Below are 21,361 nucleotides of genomic sequence, written 5' to 3'. Positions count from 1 at the left end.
GATAATTTACTCACCCCTATGTCATCCAAGATGTTTATGTCTTTCTTTCTTCAGTCGAAAAGAAATTAAGGTTTTTGATGAAAACATTCCAGGATTTTTCTCCATATAGTAGACTTCAATGGCTACCAATGGGCTGAAGGTCCAAACTGTAGTTTCAGTGCAGCTTCAGAGAGCTCTACACAATCCCAGATGAGGAATAAGGGTCTTATCTAGCTAAACGATTGGCCACTTTCTAAAAAAAATAGGCGGAAGTACCAATCCAGTGTTTACAAAGTGAAATGGCCTTTACAAAAAAAAAGGTAAAACATCAATGTCGGACAATTTTGAAGTTGGAGGAGAAAATGACCTTTCCAACGTGACTATGCAATGCGTGGTGCATCACAGAGGTAGTGCAAGATGAGCATTTGTGGTTAGAAAGTATATCATTTAAAAAATTTTTTTAGAAAATGACAGATCGTTTCGCTATATAAGACCCTTATTCCTCGTCTGGGATCGTGTAGAGCTCTTTGAAGCTGCACTGAAACTGACATTTGGACCTTCAACCCATTGGTAGCCGTTGAAGTCCACTAAATGGAGAAAAATCCTGAATTGTTTTCCTCAAAAACCTTCATTTCTTTTCGACTGAAGAAAGAAAGACACGAACATCTTGGATGACATGGGGGTGAATAAATTATCAGGAAATTTGAATTCTGAAGTGAACTAATCCTTTAATTATGAAAGACTGTTTAAAAGTTGCTTTCAAAATCTACTTACCTCCAAAAATTTAAGTGGCCACAGATCTCAGTTTCTATGGGCATTACACTTCTTTACTGTCATCTGCTGTACTAAATAACAGGAGTGGGAAACTTTACAAAAACACACATTAGCAAGGTGTCATTGTTTGTCCTTTTCCTAAGTTTTAAAAAAGGGCTTTTTGCAGTACCCCCTCCTTCCTTTGCTCCCTGCATGGCACATTTTTCAGCAGTCAGGATTTGGGGATGGGGTGTGTTATGTTGGGCCATAGGGGTGTTGAGGTGTTGCCTCCCGCGGGCTCCACCCCTGCTGAGGTGTTAACGGAGGTGCTTAATCTGCCTGATGGGATGTTAAGCATAAACACTTCTCCTTCGATTAGAGATCTGCGCGTGTCGACGGCGGAAACGACAGCAGCCCAGACTGTCGGCTCACTGCTGGCTCGTATCAACAACAGCTCCAGGGCAGGAAGTATGTCAGCTGGAAGCGAACTAGCCATCCCCCTCACACCTTCACTGGCAGCTCTATGCACCTTGTTAGCCTTGCTAATGGCCACAACACACACAGACACCTAAAAACATTATCACCTCCACTCACACTCGTTTTCTTACAGCTCTCAGATGTTTTACCGACAGACACAGTGGGTCTCATTCAGTTCAATTGTGTGGATTAATTTGAACTTCTCACTACAATTTTCCACCCAATTCAAAACACATGCATACACGCATGAATTTGTTCTTAACCTTGTTATAATGTTAATGAATTTGGAGTATTTTAAAGGGATAGTTCACCCAAAAAATGAAAATTCTGTCATCATTTTCTCACCCTCAAGTTGTTCCAAACCTGTGTGAATTTCTTTGTTCTGCTGAACACAATATTTGGAAGAACGATTGTAACCAAGCAGATCTCGTCCCCCATTGACTACCAAAGTATTTATTTTTCCTACTATGGAAGTAAAAGGGGGGCGAGATCTGTTTGGTTACTGACATTCTTCCAAATATCTTCCTTTGTGTTCAGCACAACAAAGAAATTCATACAGGTTTGGAACTACTTGAGGGTAAGAAAATGATTTTCATCAGAATTTTCATTTTTTGAGTGAACCATCCCTTTAAATAAGGGACTGCATGCTTGAGGTTTGGTCAGTTGCATAGAACATGCCCAAACCATCTCCATAAAAGGGCTTTCATCAAAAAAACATTCTTTTACAGCATTTCACCACTTTCAACAAACATATGACACTCTCTAAAGACACGCTCTTGCCTGAGTGCCATCCTCAAAAACAGTTCAAACACAATAAACTCCTTTAATACAGACCAAGGTTACAGACTCTCATGTACAGACTCCGTACATTCACGTATCTGCGTTTTCATGCAGAGGAACCTTGCAGCTCAAGCTATTATGCAACTCTTTTACTGTATATGATGGCATCTAGATTAAATATCAATCATAAAATTTAATCTTCACCATGATTGTAAGGCCATCCTGAGTATGTGATTTTTGCATACACGGGGAGTACAAGTTTTGTATGAAAGTTATTGGTGTATCATGATTTGTTTATTAAAGGGGTCCTTGATTATGATTTCACTTTAGTTAGTGAGTAATGTTGCTGTTTGAGCATAAACAACCTCTGCAAAGTTATGATGCTCAAAGTTCAATACAAAAGAAATAGCTTTTTAAGGACTACAACAAGCTTCTTCCCGTGTTAGTGACATCACAAACCCCACAATTTACATAAACCCTGCCCCTGAGAACACGCAACAAAGGGGTTGAGGCCATGTTGGGCTGCTTTAGAGAAGAGGAAGAGTTGTTGTAGTAGAGTGTTGTTATCATACCGTCATTTGCTTCACAAACGAGGGTCAATTCAATGCTGGATTTGCACAAAAGATTAACATGACGGCACATGCTAGTCAATGAGTTGAATCAACTCCACAGCAACTACATAAATTTATCCACTAACCATTCAGAAACGTCCAGTTTCATTCTAAACGTTGTAACTTCTTCCTGAGTCTCTCCCATAGACTGTAAAAAAATATGAACGTAGTGTCCGTGACGTCACCCATAGATTTCTGAACAGCAGTTTTGACGCGTAAATGAGACCGCGGCCATCTTAGCTGCGCGTCACCGCGCGTCACTCCCGGATAACTGAAAATGGGCAAAGAGGCGGGGAGGTGGTTTTAGCTGATGTGACTGGTTGCTGAAACCACGCCCGCCTAGCTCGACGTGACTATGTTAGCAAGCAAAGGAGCTATCTATCTAGATACTATCTAAATTATTAATGAAGATAAGTTTTATCATCAGAAAGTTCTAAAGGTTTACTGTCAATCTACGGTGTTTTTTTTAAGATATAGATGCTCCAACACCAGTAGTGTTGGGTGTGCAAATAACAACATGGAAAATCAAAATGGGACTTCATACCTTTATAATGAAATAGAGATCACGAGATGAATCCAATCTGTGGTAAAATATAAATGTCCATTGCAAAACAAAAAAAAGTACTTTTTGTCCATGAAATATTGATATATTATCCATTGTTTGCATCACATTTCTTCTGAATGATCTGCTCTCTGTCATCGTTCTTCAAGAAATAATGCAATCTGAGCAGCGTTTATGTTGTAAAACTGTATACGATCGTATCTAACAAACAAATGAGCCCGTGTCCAAAGTATATTTTTTTCAAAATAGTGCAGCAGTTTTAGTTATAATATCCAAGCAGTGCTGTCAGATTTTGATATCCTCCCGCCATTGTCATTGTAGTAAATCTCACAAACAAAACTTTTAGCCAATGCCACGATCCAACAACATGAGTTCTGTTTCTTCCGCATGCATGCACATCTACACAGACACACATCAGTCTCGAATATTATGCAGCAAGCCATATTTTATAATTGTATAAAATAATCGAGCACAAATATGGCTGAGATGCCAAATTCAGTGGCTGGAATTAGCTGAGGTAAAGTAAGTGACGGCTCACAGACAGCAGCGCGATCCACCTGTCACTCAAGTGACCACGCCCTTAATTATGCAGAACTTTAAGGCTTAATATAATTTAAAAGAATGAGTTAGAAAAAAATTCACCCCCCTCACAGTTGTCATGAAGGGCAAAATTAGCAGTATAGACCAAAACCACAATTTGAACCAACTTGTAAACATGTTTTTTTCTGCTGTAAACTTGGCCAATTTAACATGGGACTCAATGAGATTCTGCTCTCTTTTGGAGCCTGTCCCTAGCGGCCAGTCGACGAATCGCAGTTTAAGTCACTTCTGTATTGGCCTCAAGAGAAACTGGGGGAGGTTGCCGCTTGGTCTCTCCATCAGTGTCGACTCCAGTTTGAACAATGTAAGGTTGAACACCGTTAGTGACAGTCGTCATTTTGGCTGCGCGAGATTCTCCAGCTTTGTTGTTGTTGAGCAACTGAAGCACGAGCCGTTAAAGCTCCGCCCTCTTCTGGAAAGCAGCAGCTCATTTGCATTTAAAGGGACACACACAAAAACGGCATGCTTTTGCTCACACCCAAATAGGGGCAAATTTGACAAGCTATAATAAATGATCTGTGGGGTATTTTGAGCTGAAACTTCACAGACACATTCTGGGGATACCAGAGACTTATATTACATCTTGTAAAAGGGCCATTATAGGTCCCCTTTAAAGACTCAATGTGTTATTTTAAAGTGGCCTTTTTTATGGTGAGATCTGAACTTAAATCATTAAATCTGTCATTCCTCCATCTCATTTACCTTCAGGGGACTTCCTCCATCCATCTGTCACTCTTTTTTTTTTTTTTTCCCCCCTTCATTCCTGTGGATGTAGCACTCTTCAGGAGCATGTACACTAGATAAAACAGTAATGAAACGTGAACTTTTTGTTTGCTCCAGAGTGTTTATGGATGTTTTTGTGATGAGTTGGCTCCGGGTTTGTCTACTGTGATGACCCTTTTCCTCACAATGAGCCAAAACCGACACTCTTTGAGAGACGAAAGAAATAAACAACAAATAAAATTCTAGTGAAGTATTTATGCCACCATAATTTTGATGTATATGTGTATGATTTGTGTTTGTGGCAAGAGCATGTGTGTTACTGTGCACTATCTGAATAGATTTTCAGTTCTTGCAAAGAAAAACAAAACATTCTTAAACGCAGTTCTCGCTGTCCTCGTAGCCACAGTTGCACAACATGAGTGTTATTTGTGGGAAATAATGTGGATATTTTTAGTTTGTGCCGTACGTCTCCAAGAGCACAAGCCAGGTTTATTAAATCACACACTCCAAGGTATACAGAACACAAAGCAGATACCTGCTATCATTGTTTGGCAGAGAACAGACACTTTCTGTCTATCTGATTTCAATGTATTCAAGTGTATGAGTGAAAGAGAAAGAAATATTGTGTTTATTTTAGTGTCCCCACTTACGTCCGTCTGCTGTACATACTCATAGCCGTAATGGAGGCTTGTTTCATAAGCCAACCGTTCTTAAACCTCCCTATTTAACCTCTGCTTAGAATCAATAACAGGATTTGACTTTTTAGTAGTCCTTGCTAAGGGTTAGAATGGAAACTTGTTTCCGCCACTAAATAAAAAAATAAAAAAGGTAATTGTGACTTTTTTTCTCACAATTGCGAGTTTGCATCTCACAATTCTGACTTTTTTCTTAGAATTGTGAGATTTAAACTCGCAGTTACGAGTTGGAAATTCTGCAATTCTGAACTCTTTTTCTTGCAATTGTGTGTTTATATCTCGAAATTCTAAGAAAAAAGTCAGAATTGTGAGATAAACTCACAATTGCATCTTATAAAGTCAGAATTGCATGATAAAAAATTCGCAAAGTCTTTTTTCCTAGCAATTAGACATTATAACACGCAATTGCGACTTTAAATTACGCAATTCTGACTTTATATCTCGCAATTCTGACTTTATATCATGCAATTCTGACTTTATAACTCGCAATTCTGACTTTATATCACACAATTCTGACTTTATATCATGCAATTCTGACTTTATATCACACAATTCTGACTTTATAACTCGCAATTCTGACTTTATAACTCACAATTCTGACTTTATAACTCGCAATTCTAACTTTATATCACACAATTCTGACTTTATAACTCGCAATTCTGACTTTATATCTCACAATTCTGACTTTATATCATGCAATTCTGACTTTATAGCACACAATTCTGACTTTATAACTCGCAATTCTGACTTTATATCACACAATTCTGACTTTATATCACACAATTCTGACTTTATAACTCGCAATTCTAACTTTATATCACACAATTCTGACTTTATAACTCGCAATTCTGACTTTATATCACACAATTCTGACTTTATATCACACAATTCTGACTTTATAACTCGCAATTCTAACTTTATATCACACAATTCTGACTTTATAACTCGCAATTCTGACTTTATATCTCACAATTCTGACTTTATATCATGCAATTCTGACTTTATATCACACAATTCTGACTTTATAACTCGCAATTCTGACTTTATAACTCACAATTCTGACCTTATAACTAGCAATTCTGACTTTATATCACACAATTCTGACTTTATATCATGCAATTCTGACTTTATATCTCACAATTCAATTCTGACTTTATATCTCACAATTCTGACTTTATATCATGCAATTCTGACTTTATATCACACAATTCTGACTTTATAACTCGCAATTCTGACTTTATAACTCACAATTCAATTCTGACTTTATATCTCACAATTCTGACTTTATATCATGCAATTCTGACTTTATATCACACAATTCTGACTTTATAACTCGCAATTCTGACTTTATAACTCACAATTCTGACCTTATAACTAGCAATTCTGACTTTATATCACACAATTCTGACTTTATATCATGCAATTCTGACTTAATATCATGCAATTCTGACTTTATATCACACAATTCTGACTTTATAACTCGCAATTCTGACTTTATATCTCACAATTCTGACTTTATATCATGCAATTCTGACTTTATATCACACAATTCTGACTTTATAACTCGCAATTCTGACTTTATATCACACAATTCTGACTTTATATCATGCAATTCTGACTTAATATCATGCAATTCTGACTTTATATCACACAATTCTGACTTTATATCATGCAATTCTGACTTTATATCATGCAATTCTGACTTTATAACTCGCAATTCTGACTTTATATCACACAATTCTGACTTTATAACTCGCAATTCTGACTTTATATCACACAATTCTGACTTTATATCATGCAATTCTGACTTTATATCTCGCAATTCTGACTTTATAACTCACAATTCAATTCTGACTTTATATCTCACAATTCTGACTTTATATCATGCAATTCTGACTTAATATCATGCAATTCTGACTTTATATCACACAATTCTGACTTTATAACTCGCAATTCTGACTTTATATCACACAATTCTGACTTTATATCATGCAATTCTGACTTTATATCTCGCAATTCTGACTTTATAACTCACAATTCAATTCTGACTTTATATCTCACAATTCTGACTTTATATCATGCAATTCTGACTTTATATCACACAATTCTGACTTTATAACTCGCAATTCTGACTTTATAACTCGCAATTCTGACCTTATAACTAGCAATTCTGACTTTATATCACACAATTCTGACTTTATATCATGCAATTCTGACTTAATATCATGCAATTCTGACTTTATATCACACAATTCTGACTTTATAACTCGCAATTCTGACTTTATATCTCACAATTCTGACTTTATATCATGCAATTCTGACTTTATATCACACAATTCTGACTTTATAACTCGCAATTCTGACTTTATATCACACAATTCTGACTTTATATCACACAATTCTGAGTGTATAATTCGCAATTCTGAGAAAAACAGTCAGAATTGTGAGATAAAATATCGCAATTACCTTTTTATGTTTTTTATTCCATGGTGGAAACAAACTTCCATAGGTTAGTGATTTGAACAACCCCTAACCTTAGTATTAAATTTCAATGTGTAACTCATCCACACTGTTTGTGTTACAGAAACTGTAACTTTTGTGTTTACTGACTCAATTTTGTGTATGTGTGCTGTCTTTTTCAGATATGGACGAGTGTGAAAACGACTACAATGGCGGATGTGTTCACGAATGCATCAATATCCCCGGGAACTACAGGTGCACATGCTACGATGGATTCATGCTGGCAGACGACGGGCACAACTGTCTCGGTAAGACGCTAGAGAGAAAAATACACTCAGTTGCCTCTTTTGACGGACTTACAGATGAACTACTCCCTCGTCATCCCTTTGCCCGGCTAACAACCTCTATAATGACCCCCTCCGCAAACGTAAACAAATCTGCCTCAGCGATCTTTCCATGCAGCGCCTCGGAAAAGGCCAGCCGAGCCACATCTAGCGCCAGTATTCCATCCCCGTTCTGACAGGAGCACGCCAACAGGAACCTTGCGATTATTTTCATCTCTTAAAAATGTCACCCAAATGTCACCAGTGGCGCAATCGCATCCAATTCCCAGAAATCGGCAGTCAGGTCTGATGTTTATGTTAGTGGTTAAAAATGGAAGTAAGGGGAAAAAAAGGCTGAGAGAAAATTAATAACTTGCCATATCATATTTATTGAAATAGTTCAAAGATGAAATTCCATGACCCAGAGAGTTAGGTCCGGGTCTCATGGTTTTTGCTGGATTGCTGTGGGGATTCAGGAATTCGTTAAAAAGTGTGTTTTTTTGTAGCGAGCCTGTCTGCGTTACCGCTCTAAGTGAGTGCAGATGTGTTTTTGGTTGAAAGTGACTTATCAACCTAAAGTGTGGTGGCTCTATAGTGTCATGGTGACCACGTATTTCAGTGTTGCATGAGATAAAGAAAGAGAAGACAGCACTGGTGTTCGTCTTAGCAGCTGGATGAAGACCTTGAACCCCTCTCATCTCCTCTCTGCTCTCATAATCCAAAGCAAATATGTGCGCGGAGCCGAGTTTCAGGATGCTGAGGTCATCGTTTTTCATTAGACGTTGTAATGATGATGGATCCCAGAACGGGACATCAGGGCTCAGAACTTCAGAGACCTTTAGCACCTCCTCCGCCTTGCTACATCAGATTTCCTCAGACGATTTTTCCTAATTTGTTTCTCTTTCAAAACAGAACTATAGTGTATAGCATGCAACGTCAACTGGCGGCCCGCGGGCCAAATCCGGCCCGCCAGAGATTTCCATCCGGCCCCCAGAATAATACTGAATTCAGGAATAGCCTTGTAAGAGGAAAAAGTTTAGGGCTGGTCCGAATACCATTTTTTGATGAACATCGACTATTCGAAGCTTCGGAGAGAGGGGCTGAACATATTTTTCTCTCTAATAAAGGCAGGAATCTGTGTCTGTATATCCGTTTGCATCCAATCGACTTCACAGGGGAGTGCAGTGTCGCATTTGGTGCAATATAGATGGACACGCGAGACGCGACACATTCAGAATTAATAAACTTTTAGTAAACTACAGTTAGAGCAGCGCGAGCAGGAAGCGGCGCACCTCACGCGGGCAGGGCTTATGCTCCGAGAACGGACACTGCACTAGTGATATAAAACGCACACACACAGGTCTGTTAAATTAAGCAATACTTTTAAGGTAGTCTAATAATTTTCTGACTAACAAATTGACACAGAAATTTAAACAAAGAAAAACGAAATTAAGTTAAATTAAAACGAGATTAATTTAGATTGATAATAACGGGTAAAAATGCTAATACATTTTGTCTATTATTCTATTTTCCACAATGTCAAAGCAACAAAACACAAGCTCAGACATGCACAAACTCCGCTGTTCTGCGCTCTAGCCAGAGAACACTCCCGTTGCTGGAACACGCGTCGGTTCTATTTCTAGCATGCACGCGTTTTCTGCGTGGCTCGAGCGCGCCTGAGACGCGTGTCTCAGTGTGCAAACTCCAACCTGTTAAATATGGGAGCCGAAATAAAAACGGACACGCCACGCAGCTGAGTCGCTCACGCAGCCAGTGTGTCGCCGGCCTTATTCAAGGGGGAATGAGAACCGTTTTTTATTTTTAATCTAACGAAACAAAAAGCCTTCTGAAAAGTAGCTTGTGCCATAGCCTGCCTTCAGTCAAGAATGACGATAAACGCGTTCTCTCATTGAACATCTTTTATTGTTTCACGTGCTCATTTTTTCACAAATGTCAAAATTTTCCTTGCCTGGGATTTGCGCACAATTGCGTGACAGTGATGGACAGCTTGAAAGCCTCACAAATATGAAGCCTAAAATATCGCTATCGCCCCCTGGTGGCTTGCTGCAGTACAGGTAATATGTAAAAAATAACATAAATTTGGAATTAGAATTAGTATATCAAATAATAACATACAGTATTAGGATACAATTCGAATTTTATTTTATATTACGAGTATCTGGCCCTTACAGAGTCTGCAGTGAAAAATTCTGGCCCTTGGACAAATATAGTTGATGACCCCTGGTGTATAGCGATGACTACCATGGTATTTTGATATCATGAACTACTTATAGGTGAAGTGTGTAATTTCCAACCCCATCTCATGAGAATTTGTAAGTATTGTACTAGTTGGCGATTTCATATGAATTTGTACAATGTGACCCGTATGATTTGTAGGTAAAGGTCATGTGTTCACCAAAGCATTTTTTATTTTTTTCAGAGGCTAGAGTATTTTTCCAATTGTTTTTAATGGGAGCGTCACGTTTTTAAACCTCCAGGAGCGTAATAAGGCACTAAGCGTCTATTTCACTGTTTTTTACCGGTCGCCAAGAGTAGTAGAATGTACAACTTTGGGTAAAACCAAAGACTATAGAATAACACAAGACATGTCACTCGTATTGTTTTGAATGGGAGAAAGTGTAACGCGCAATATGGCGGAATAAGTCCCGCCTTCAAAATAAGAGCCAATCGCCGACTGCTAAAGTCATCGCGTCACTGCAGCGGCTGTTAGAAGCTCCGGTTTCTATAGAAACAGTCAGACGCGCGCCTCCGAAATTAGACGCAAGAGATGCGCATGCGCATTAGCTTGATCCAGCCTAAAAAATACAGTTTTTTTTTGTCATGATTCGAGTGTTTGGAAAAAAAATTATGAGACAGTTGTTGTCAGAATTCATTGGTGATTTCAAATATGAAATTTAATCGAAAGCTTGGCAAACAGCTTTGGAGAATTTGATGTTTCCCCAATTCAAAGAGATATGAGCTGCATGGATGCTCAGGATGCCCGAGAGGCGTTTCAAAGATGGCCGCCGAGTGAACTGACTTGTCTTAAAGGGACTTTGGTAAAACGCAGTGCTCATCACTGTCACTTTTTAGCCAACCATCCAATCACAGTGGAGGAGGGCCACAAACGCCACATCCTGCTGGGACAACGGCAACGGACGACAACAACAAGAACAACAACGGAACAAAATCAATAAAAACAGAGCAAATATTTTACATTGTATCGACATTTTTATATTCAGAAAATACTACCTGAAAAATCAGACTAGCAACACTTTTAAACGAATATTTTGTTTATAGCACATAAAGCGGCTCAACTGAAAAGCTGCCGAAGCGCTCTCAGGCGCTCACAGCAAGCCGTTTTCAAAAAAACGCTGGCGTTTTCTGCTGGGTAAAAACAATACTATGAATTGTACTAGAATACTATGGTCAAACCAGGTACTATGCCCAAAAACAAGGTATTACCATTATACAAGGTCTAAAACTGTGAAAATGCTGTATGGTATTTTATCTCTATGACTCTTTCCTTCATAATCAAACCTTCATTTTTTACTTTAACTTTTCTTTTTATCCTTTTTATCCTTAAAATCTCTCTCTTTCTTCCATTCTGTCTTTGCACACTCTCTCTCTCTCCACATTTTCTCAAGCGCTCACAGCAAGCCTTTTTCAGAAAACCGCTGGCGTTTTCAGCTGTGTAAAAATGCTTTGGTGGACACAGCCTAAAGGTTGAACCCCAGCTCCACCCCTATTCAGAGATTTCATATGAATTTGTACTGGTGCGAAAACGTATGATTTGTAAGTAAAACGTCACCATGAAGGTCCACCCCTAAACCCATCCCTTCAGTGAGATTTAAGCAAATCGCACAAAAATGAATGAATGAGATGTAAGAATCCATATGAAATCGCAACCAATTTACTAAAATACTTACAAACTGTCATAAGAGTATGTTGGCCAATACTACACCACTAGAAGCATCTAACAGAACATGTGAAAAGCAGTGAACATTTGCAAACACTCCTTTCGTTTTCTATTGTTAGGCCAAAAAATAGTCCCGCCTCCAAATCGTGCAATTGCTTGAGCCAATTTTGCAAACATTTGCTCTTCATTTTGTTGCTATAGTGCTAACAAAGTCAGGCAGTTCAATGTATTGATGTTATACTGATCAAAATCACTTGAACGCATGTCTTCTATGCTTTCTGAGCTCATAGATAAAAACTTCCCAAGCATTTGAACAGATAATGCTCACTCGCATTGTTGCAAAGTGCAACACGCAATATGGCAGAATAAGTCCCGCCTTCTAAATAAGAGCCAGTCGCCGATTGGTAAAGTCATTGTGTCACTGCAGCAGCCGTTACAAGCTCTGGTTTCTATGGAAACAGTCAGACGTGCGCTTCCTATAGAGACACACACTTAGGACTGCGGATTAGCTTGATCCAGCCTGAAAAATACCGTTGTCATGATTCAAGCGTTTAGAAACAACATTTATGAGACAGTTGTTCAGATTTCATTGGTGAAAAGGGACTTTGACTCAAAATAAAAAAGTGAATTAAATAAATCTTTTGTTAATTGTATTCAAAATGTATGAGTTAGCTAACTCAGTACTTCAAGTTAGGAGCAATTAACATGCATGAGTACTACAAACTCAAAACTTGATAGTTCTGCTTACTTAAAAGTGGGAACATCATTAGCCCAACTTGTTCGGGTTTACAGTGCTGCTTAAACAAGCAAGGTGGTTTGGCATTACACAACACACCTTTAATGACTATCGTATTGTATCAACATTGTACTCCAAGTTATTCCTTAGAATACTACACTCTAAAAAATGCTGGGTTAAAAACAACCCAAGTTGGGTTAAATGTTTGCCCAACCTGCTGGGTAGTTTTATTTAAACCAACTATTGTTTAAAAATTGCTATATGGCTAGCTTAAAATGAACCCAAAATAGTTGGGAAATTAAAAACCAGATGCAATTAGAGGCAACAATAATAGACAAAAGGTGAATGTTTATTAATAAGCTTTTTTATTAATATAAATTTAATAGTTTAATAGTTTATTAATATAAATTTATTAATAAGCAATTTAATAAATGTTTATTGTTTAATAATTATTCATTGAACATTAATAAATGTTCATTTCCAACATACTTTGGGTTAATTTTAATTAAGCAATACAGTAATTTTTAAACAATAGTTGAGTTAAATAAAACTACCCAGCAGGTTGGGCAAACATTTAACCCTACCGCTGGGTTAAAACAACCCAATTGCTGGGTTTGTCCATTTTCAACCCAACTTGGGTTGTTTTTAACCCAGCATTTTGTAGAGTGTATTAAACTATAAAATTTATATTAATAAAATATTAAAGCTTATTAATAAACATTCACTTTTTGTCTATTATTGTTGCCTCTAATTGCATCTGGTTTTTAATTTCCAACCTATTTTGGGTTCATTTTAAGCTAGCCATATAGCAATTTTTAAACAATAGTTGGTTTAAATAAAACTACCCAGCAGGTTGGGCAAACATTTAACCCAACCGCTGGGTTAAAACAACCCAATCGCTGGGTTTGTCCATTTTCAACCCAACTTGGGTTGTTTTTAACCCAGCATTTTTTAGAGTGTATGGTCAAACCAGGTACTATGCCCAAAAAACAAGGTATTACCATTATACAATGTCTAAAACTGTGAAAATGCTGTATGGTATTTTATCTCTCTGACTCTTTCCTTCATAATCAAACCTTCATTCTTTACTTTCTCCAACTTTTCTTTTTATCCTTTTTATCCTTAAAATCTCTCTCTTTCTTCCATTCTGTCTTTGCACACTCTCTCTCTCTCCGCATTTTCTTGGTTATCTTGGCTGTGGGTCTCTTTGGAGTAACTCCAGGCTGTTTCCCTAGAGGCGATAGACTTGCCTTCTATTTGACATCTTTATTGTGGAATGTCTCAAATACAAGTCTAAATGATGGCTCTGGGAACTAAGACAAGGCCGGAGAGAGCCATCAGCAGCATTGAGGGGGCTCTCCTGTTCGAGCCCCCCTCCTTCTGCTGCTCTTGTTATGTCTTTGCCTTCGCTTCCAGTTTTCTGTCCGACTCGCTACATTTCTCTTCAATTCTTCCCCTTTTTTCTGTCTTGTCCTCTCTCCTGGATTTAATCTGGTTCTGTCTGTCTTTGTCTCAGCCCCTGTCCTCCACCTCTACCTAGAAATAGATTGACACAGAAAAAGTGAATCATTTAGAGATTTTTCTCTCCGTGTCCTCTTCTATCCGAGTCGCTTTTATCATCGTTTGAGAGTTTAAAGGAATATTCCTGGTTCAACAGCATTTGTGGCTTAAAGTTGGCTACCGCATAAAATGATTCCAACTTGTCCATCAGTTTTTAAAAAGGGCTAAAAGTGTCTTTTCAACTTATTCTGAACTCGAAACACTTCTTTGGTGAAAGAGATGTCGTCATATGGCTCTTTGTAATGTTTTCTCCTCATGCACTCTCTTATGTCTGCTTAATGCTGATGTTTCTCATTCACACGTCATCTGCGTGTGAGTTTGTTTGCTCTTTCAAAACCTCATTCATTCTCATTGGCGCTTTACCGTCATATGACGTGTTGTCATAGCACCCCTCATGTTTCTCATTGGCATGTGTGTGCATTAGGCAAGTTCAGATGGAAGTGAAACCACTAGAACTACTGACCTTCTCAAAAGGTTAAATGAATCATGTTCATGATGACCTTTTCCTGTAATCTCTTTTTTGTCTTTTTGACATTCTCTTTCTATTTCATTTTCTCCAAGTATGTATTGCTTAACCTTTTCTAACTCACTTCCAGATAATTAATGGTTTCTTTTAACTAGATTTTTACATTTTTCTGATGAAAATGCGGTTGGTGCGTGCTCATACAAAATTTTGCATTACGAGGATGTTGTGGATGGTTGCCAAGGTTTTGTTATGTAGATATTAAAGGAGATCTGCCCCTTTTCACAAGATGTAATATAAGTCTCTGGTGTCACCAGAATGTGTCTGTGAAATTTCAGCTCAAAATACCCCACAGATCATTTATTATAGCTTGTCAAATTTGCCCCTGTTTGGGTGTGAGCAAAAACACACCATTTTTGTGTGTGTCCCTTTATTATTATTTAATGCAAATGAGCTGCTGCTCCCGGCCCGCTTTCCAGAAGAGGGTGGAGCTTTAACAGCTCGCGCTTCGGTTGCCCAACAACAATAAAGTTGGAGAATCTCACGCAGGCAAAATGACGATTGTCAGTAACATTGTTCAGCCTTAGAACTGGTACACTGTTGTTGCTTGCGAAAAACAAAATGGTGGCACCGTGGGAGGAAATGTGCCGTTATTTTACGTTTTATGGTTTGTTAGATGCACCGGGGACCCGATTATAACACTTAAACATGGGAAAAGTCAGATTTTCATGATATGCACTGCAAAAAATGCTGTTCTTACTTAGAATTTTTGTCTTGTTTCCAGTCCAAATATCTAAAAATTCTTAGATCAAGAAGCATTTTCTTGACAAGTAAAAATTATTTTCTTGTTTTTAGGAAAAATAAGTCAAAATTAAGTGAGTTTTTCCTGAAAACAAGAAAAAAAAATTTTACTTGTCAAAAAATGCTTCATTTAAGAACTTTAAGATATTTTGACTAGAAACAAGACAAAACAAAAATTTTTTTGCAGTTGTGTTCTAAGTGCTTGTTAGTGTTTTGCTATGGGTGTGCTGTGTCAAACCCATCCATTTTTAAAAAATAGGATGAAAACACTTAATAAAATAAGATAATTAATAAAATGTCACACTTTTTTTGCATGTGACATAATATTTTAAAGACAAATGGTCAGAAAGTATCTGACTTGTATTCACTGTACTTGGGCTAATTTGATAGTTTTCAGCCACTAATAATAGTACTTGGTTTTAAATCCATGTTTGAAACAATTCCACAGATACCCAACCCACCCATCCAAAAGTAATAGCACATGGGATGAGCAATAGCAATAGTGATGCTTGGCTTGTGCCGCTGATTATGCTCTGCATAAACACACACACGCACACATTCACAGAGTGTGTTCAAACAAACCTACTGAGCGCTAACCAAACCGCGAGCTCTTTGAAATGGGATAGAAATCAGTGCTGTGGCTTGTCTGCCTGGTTGATCTTGTGTAGGAAGTCGTTTTAGATCTCCACATGTTAACAAGTTAAAGCTTTAATTGATGTAAGATTGGCTAATGGGGAGCTGATTAAAGAGCAATTTACTGCAGTTCCTCTGTCTTTTTCATTTCCATTCTTATTTGTTTTCTCTCTATGTTCAGGCAGCTGGACTCAATGTGTTGATCATTTGGTCCTTTTTTTATGAATGCCTGCTGCTGCTGCTGTTTATTTATCTTTTGGCTGCTTTTCCCCTCTCGTTCCAACATCAGAATGGGAGAAGAGTACTCATATAGTTAGAATTACAACACGGGTGATGTTGTAACTGAGGTCAGTTTAAACAAGAGAATTCTAAGCACTGTTGTGTTGAGTTGAGTTGAGTTGAGTTGTGTTCACTTCAATTCACTTCATTTCAGTTCAACTCAGGTCACTTCTCTTCGCTTCACTTTGCTTCTCTTCACTTCTGCTAATTTCCCTTCTGTTCTGTTCACATCTGCTGAATTAATTTAACTTCATTTCTATTTTATTCTGTTCTGTTTGTGTCACTTTGCTTCTGTTCACTTCTTCATGTCACTACGATTCTGTTCTCTTTGCTTTGCTTCACTTGTGTTATGTTAATTTCACTTTACTTCTATTTTGTCCTGTTCTGTTTGTCGCTTCGCTTCGCTTTACTTCAATTGTGTTCTATTGTTCACAATTCAGTTTCTGTTCATTTCTCTCTTTTATTTTGTTTTCTTCTTTTCTCTTCTGTTTGCTTTGCTTCTGTTCTGTTAACTTCTGTTGAGTTCATTTCACTTCATTTCTATTTTGTCTCGTTCTGTTTGTCGCTTCGCTTTGCTTCTGTTCAGTTAATTTCTTTGCTCCACTTGTTGTGTTGTTCACATTTCTACTGAGTTCATTTCACTTCTATTTTGTTCTGTTCTGTCCATTTCTGTTCACTTCAATTCTATTGATTTCATTTAACTTTGCTTCTCTTTTGTTCTGTTACTTCACTTTGCTTCACTTTCCTTCAGTTCTGTTTACTTCATTGCCGTTTACATCTGTTGAGTTCATTTCACTTCTGTTCTGTTCATTTTTCTCCATTTCACTTCATTTCACTTCACTTCACTTCACTTCACTTCTGTAAAGTTATTTCTGATCAGTTCACTTCTGTTCTATTTAGTTTTGTTCACACTTCACTTCTTCTGTTCTATTTACCTCACTTCACTTTTTTCTGTTTTCTTCTGTTCTTTTTTGTCTTGTTCTGTTTGTTGCTTAACTTTACTTCTGTTCAGTTAATTTCAATTTAATTTCGATTTTGTTCTGTTCTGTTACTTCTCTTCACTTTCCTTTAGTTCTGTTTACTTCTTCTCCAGTTACATCTGTTGAGTTAATTTCACTTTATTTCTGTTCATTTTTCTCCACTTCTGTTCATTTCTTTTCTGTTCTGTTCACTTGTTTCTTTTTTGTTTTGTTCACATTTCATTTTACTTCACTTCACTTCTTCTATTCTATTTACCTCACTTTACTTTTTTCTGTTCTTTTCCTTTTTGTCTTGTTCTGTTTGTCGCTTCGCTTTGCTTCTGTTCAGTTAATTTCTTCACTTCACTTCTGTTTTGTTGTTCACAATTCTGCTGAGTTCATTTAACTTCTGTTTTGTTCTGTTCTGTCTATTTCTCTTTGCTTAGCTTCTGTTGAGTTAATTTCACTTCACTTTTTTCTGTTCTGTTACTTCACTTTGCCTCACTTTCCTTCAGTTCTGTTTACTTCACTACCATTTACATCTGTTGAGTTTATTTCACTTCAGTTCTGTTTATTTTTCTCCACTTTACTTCTGTTCAGTTCTTTTCTGTTCAGTTCACTTCTGTTTCATTTAGTTTTATTCACATTTCACTTCATTTCGCTTCTTCTGTTCTATTTACTTCACTTCACTTTTTTCTGTCTTCTTCTGTTCTTTTATTCTCGTCTTGTTCTGTTTGTCATTTCGCTTTACTTCTGTTCAGTTAATTTCTTCACTTCACTTCTGTTTTGTTGTTCACAATTCTGTTGAGTTCATTTCACTTCTATTTTGTTCTATTCTTTTCTGTTCGCTTCACTTTTTCGCTTCACTTTTTTTTGTTGAGTACATTTCACCTCACTTCTCACTTTTTCTGTTCTGTTACTTCACTTTACTTTCCTTCAGTTCTATTTACTTCACTTCCAGTTATATCTGTTGAGTTAATTTCACTTCAGTTCTGTTCATTTTTCTCCACTTCACTTCTGTTCAGTTCTTTTCTGTTCTGTTCACTTGTTTCTTTTTTTGTTTTCCCCCCTCTTCATTCTGTAGACATTCAGTTCACTTCTGTTCCATTAAGTTTTGTTCACATTCACTTCATTTCTTCTGTTCTATTCACCTCACTTCATTTTTTTGTTCTTTTCTGTTCTTTTCTTTTTGTCCTCTTTTGCATTGTCATGTTCACTACTGCAATTATGTTTTTCTTTTCAGTTCAATTTATTTCTCTTCACTTCTGTTTTTCTTCTGTGTTCAGTACTCTCCTCACCTCTTACTCTTTAATTTTTTTCTTCTTTCGCTTTTATTCTGTTCTCTATTTCGCTCTTAATTTCCTCCTCTCACTCCCTTTCTTTTTCTCTCTCTCTCTCTCTCTCTCTCTCTCTCTCTCTCTCTCTTCTGTTATGTTGTGTCATGTCATCTTAGATCTTTTCCAAATTAAAGTTTACACAAGAGCAATCAAACAAAACAAAAGCATTCTAGTTTAAACTCGCAGGCCGGGATGCCAGGGACTCTTGTTTAAATTTTGGCAGAGAGTTCCTTAATTGAGAGATGACAGCTGAAATGTTATTTTTTCCCCTCCTTTTAAAGCAAGAGAGTGCTGTCACACTGATGATATCTGTTTCCATTTCCACATTAAACACGGTGCACAACACGCTCGCAGCTATAGACTCACTTGAGACGGAGGCAGCCAGCATGTCTTCTCCAAACCCTCCTATCAAATATTACTCTCTTCTGTGAACTGACAAATAAGAAGCAAGCCACAACGACTGGATGGTTACATGCAGCAATAAAGAGATAAAAGCTTGTGATCTGGGTGGCCATAAGCGATGTTTCCCTGCATCTGTTCTGGCATTTTTCTCAGGAGAAAAAAGGAGAAAGAGAGATGTCAACATGCATTTTTAGGGAGGAAAAAAAAATAGTAAAAGGAAAGTGGAAAGAAAGAGGTGACAACCTACAAAAGCAACATGTCATGTTTTTAGAAGGGTCGAGACGAGGTGTCAACCATAAAGTTTCATTAATTCTTTAAACACTTGTAAATGAAGATCGCAAATTATTTACAATGTGCTGGGGGTAAAATGTAATTACAAAATGCATGTGTATTTTGGGTGTTACATGGCAACACTTTCCCAGAGGAAAATTTTATTGCTTAGAGTTTGCACTTTTATAGCTTAGGAGACATAATGGAGGTCTTTGTTGTGTTTTGTTTATTATTTTTTATCTTTTTTTATTTTTGTATCGACTTTGTCTCAGATATTTCTCCTGAAAATCCTTTGGAGATGTGGACACAAATGAAGGTTGGACTTATTCTGCCATATTGTGCGGAATCTCCCATTCATGGTAATATGAGTGCACCGTCTTTCTATATCTAAAGAAATCTATAGAAATCTAGTGTTTCGAAATCTTTCTATATCTAATACACTGGAGAATTCCGTAATAGAAGAATTTCATGAGAAATTCTCATTCAGACTTTTTTATTGCAGCCTTTGGTAAATCGTTGTAAATCTGAGCTCAGTTTTAAAATTGTTGAGATCCCTTTTGAAACTCTTTTTCAATCAGGAGAAATATCTGGGAATCAGGAAACGTAATGTCTTTATTTGCTCTCCATTTAATCCATTCTGTCTAAAACAAACAATTGAGACATTAAAGAGATCTCAATTGTACGGAAGAGGATTAGGGCCAAGCAATAATAAAAAAAATAAAACCATCTCGAGATTAAAGTTGTTAAATTTCGAGAAAATACTCGTTACATTTTGAGAAAAAAGTCGAGATAAAATGTTGAGAACAAATTCGTTAAATTACGAGAAAAAACTCGTTAAATTTCGAGAAAAAAGTCGAGATAAAATGTTGAGAATAAACTCGTTAAATTACGTGAAAAAACTCGTTAAATTTCGAGAAAAAGGTCGAGATAAAATGTTGAGAATAAACTCGTTAAATTACGAGAAAAAAACTCGTTAAATTTTGAGAAAAAAAGTCGAGATAAAATGTTGAGAACAAATTCGTTAAATTACGAGAAAAAACTCGTTAAATTTCGAGAAAAAGTCAAGATAAAATGTGGAGAATAAACTCGTTGAAATAGGAGAAAAAACTCGTTACATTTCGAGAAAAAAGTCGAGATAAAATGTTGAGAATAAACTCGTTAAATTACGAGAAAAAAACTCATTACATTTCGAGAAAAAACTCAAGATAAAATGTTGAGAATAACTCATTAAATTACGAGAAAAAACTTGTTAAATTTCGAGAAAAAATGTTGAATTTACGAATTTGTTCTCATAATTTAACGACTTTTTTCTCGTAATTTAATGACTTTATTCTCATAATTTAATGACTTTATTCTCATAATTTAATGACTTTATTCTCAACATTTTATCTCGACTTTTTTCTTGAAATTTAACGACATTTTTCTCATAATTTAACGAATTTGTTCTCGTTTATTCTCAACATTTTATCTCGACTTTTTTCTCGTAATTTAACTAGTTTTTTCTCGTAATTTAACAAGTTTATTCTCAACATTTTATCTTGACTTTTTTCTCGAAATTTAACGACTTTAATCTCGAGATGGTTTTATTTTTTTATTATTGCTTGGCCCTAATCCTCTTCCATACAATTATGTTTGTTCTTTCCTACAGGTTTGCTAAAGCAACTTAAGCTCTGCTCATGCAGTTATTAAAGCAAAAAGGGGGCTGAAATTCTCAATCAGTTTATTTAACTCAAATTATATTATGCAGATAATGCAATTTGTAATTAAAAACATTTTACATTAAATCAATGCCAAATAGAAGCATTTTAAGTAGAAATCTCAAATTTTTAAACCCTACTGTAGTACAAAAAGCTTTCGGTTCCTGGGGCAGACAGGGATGCCTCTGTGGACGAGGGCATAAAGACCCCCTCTCTCGAAGAGTACAGTAGTTAATAGGACAGTAAAGGCCTCGCTGTCCTGGCTGTGTTAACGAGACGCCCCTGCGGATGCTAAAATAAGAGTTATGTCGCCAGGTAAAGCCAGGAGCCACATAATAAACC

General features: G+C 36.8%; 1 protein-coding gene across 4 annotated transcripts in view; it reads left to right on the top strand.

The window, feature by feature from the left end:
• Positions 1-21,361, top strand: part of scube1 (signal peptide, CUB domain, EGF-like 1) — a 101,546-nt gene that overhangs the window by 9,841 nt on the left and 70,344 nt on the right. For all 4 annotated transcript variants that reach the window (XM_048157190.1, XM_048157192.1, XM_048157191.1 and 1 more), the window contains exon 3: positions 7,823-7,948. In XM_048157190.1, coding sequence (XP_048013147.1) covers positions 7,823-7,948 — 126 coding nt within the window. The remainder of the gene's footprint in view (positions 1-7,822; positions 7,949-21,361) is intronic.

This window comes from Megalobrama amblycephala, linkage group LG14, assembly GCF_018812025.1.
Source record: "Megalobrama amblycephala isolate DHTTF-2021 linkage group LG14, ASM1881202v1, whole genome shotgun sequence".
Taxonomy (NCBI): Eukaryota; Metazoa; Chordata; class Actinopteri; order Cypriniformes; family Xenocyprididae; genus Megalobrama; species Megalobrama amblycephala.
Note: the sequence above shows the minus strand (reverse complement) of the source record. Positions and strands in the feature narration are given on the sequence as shown.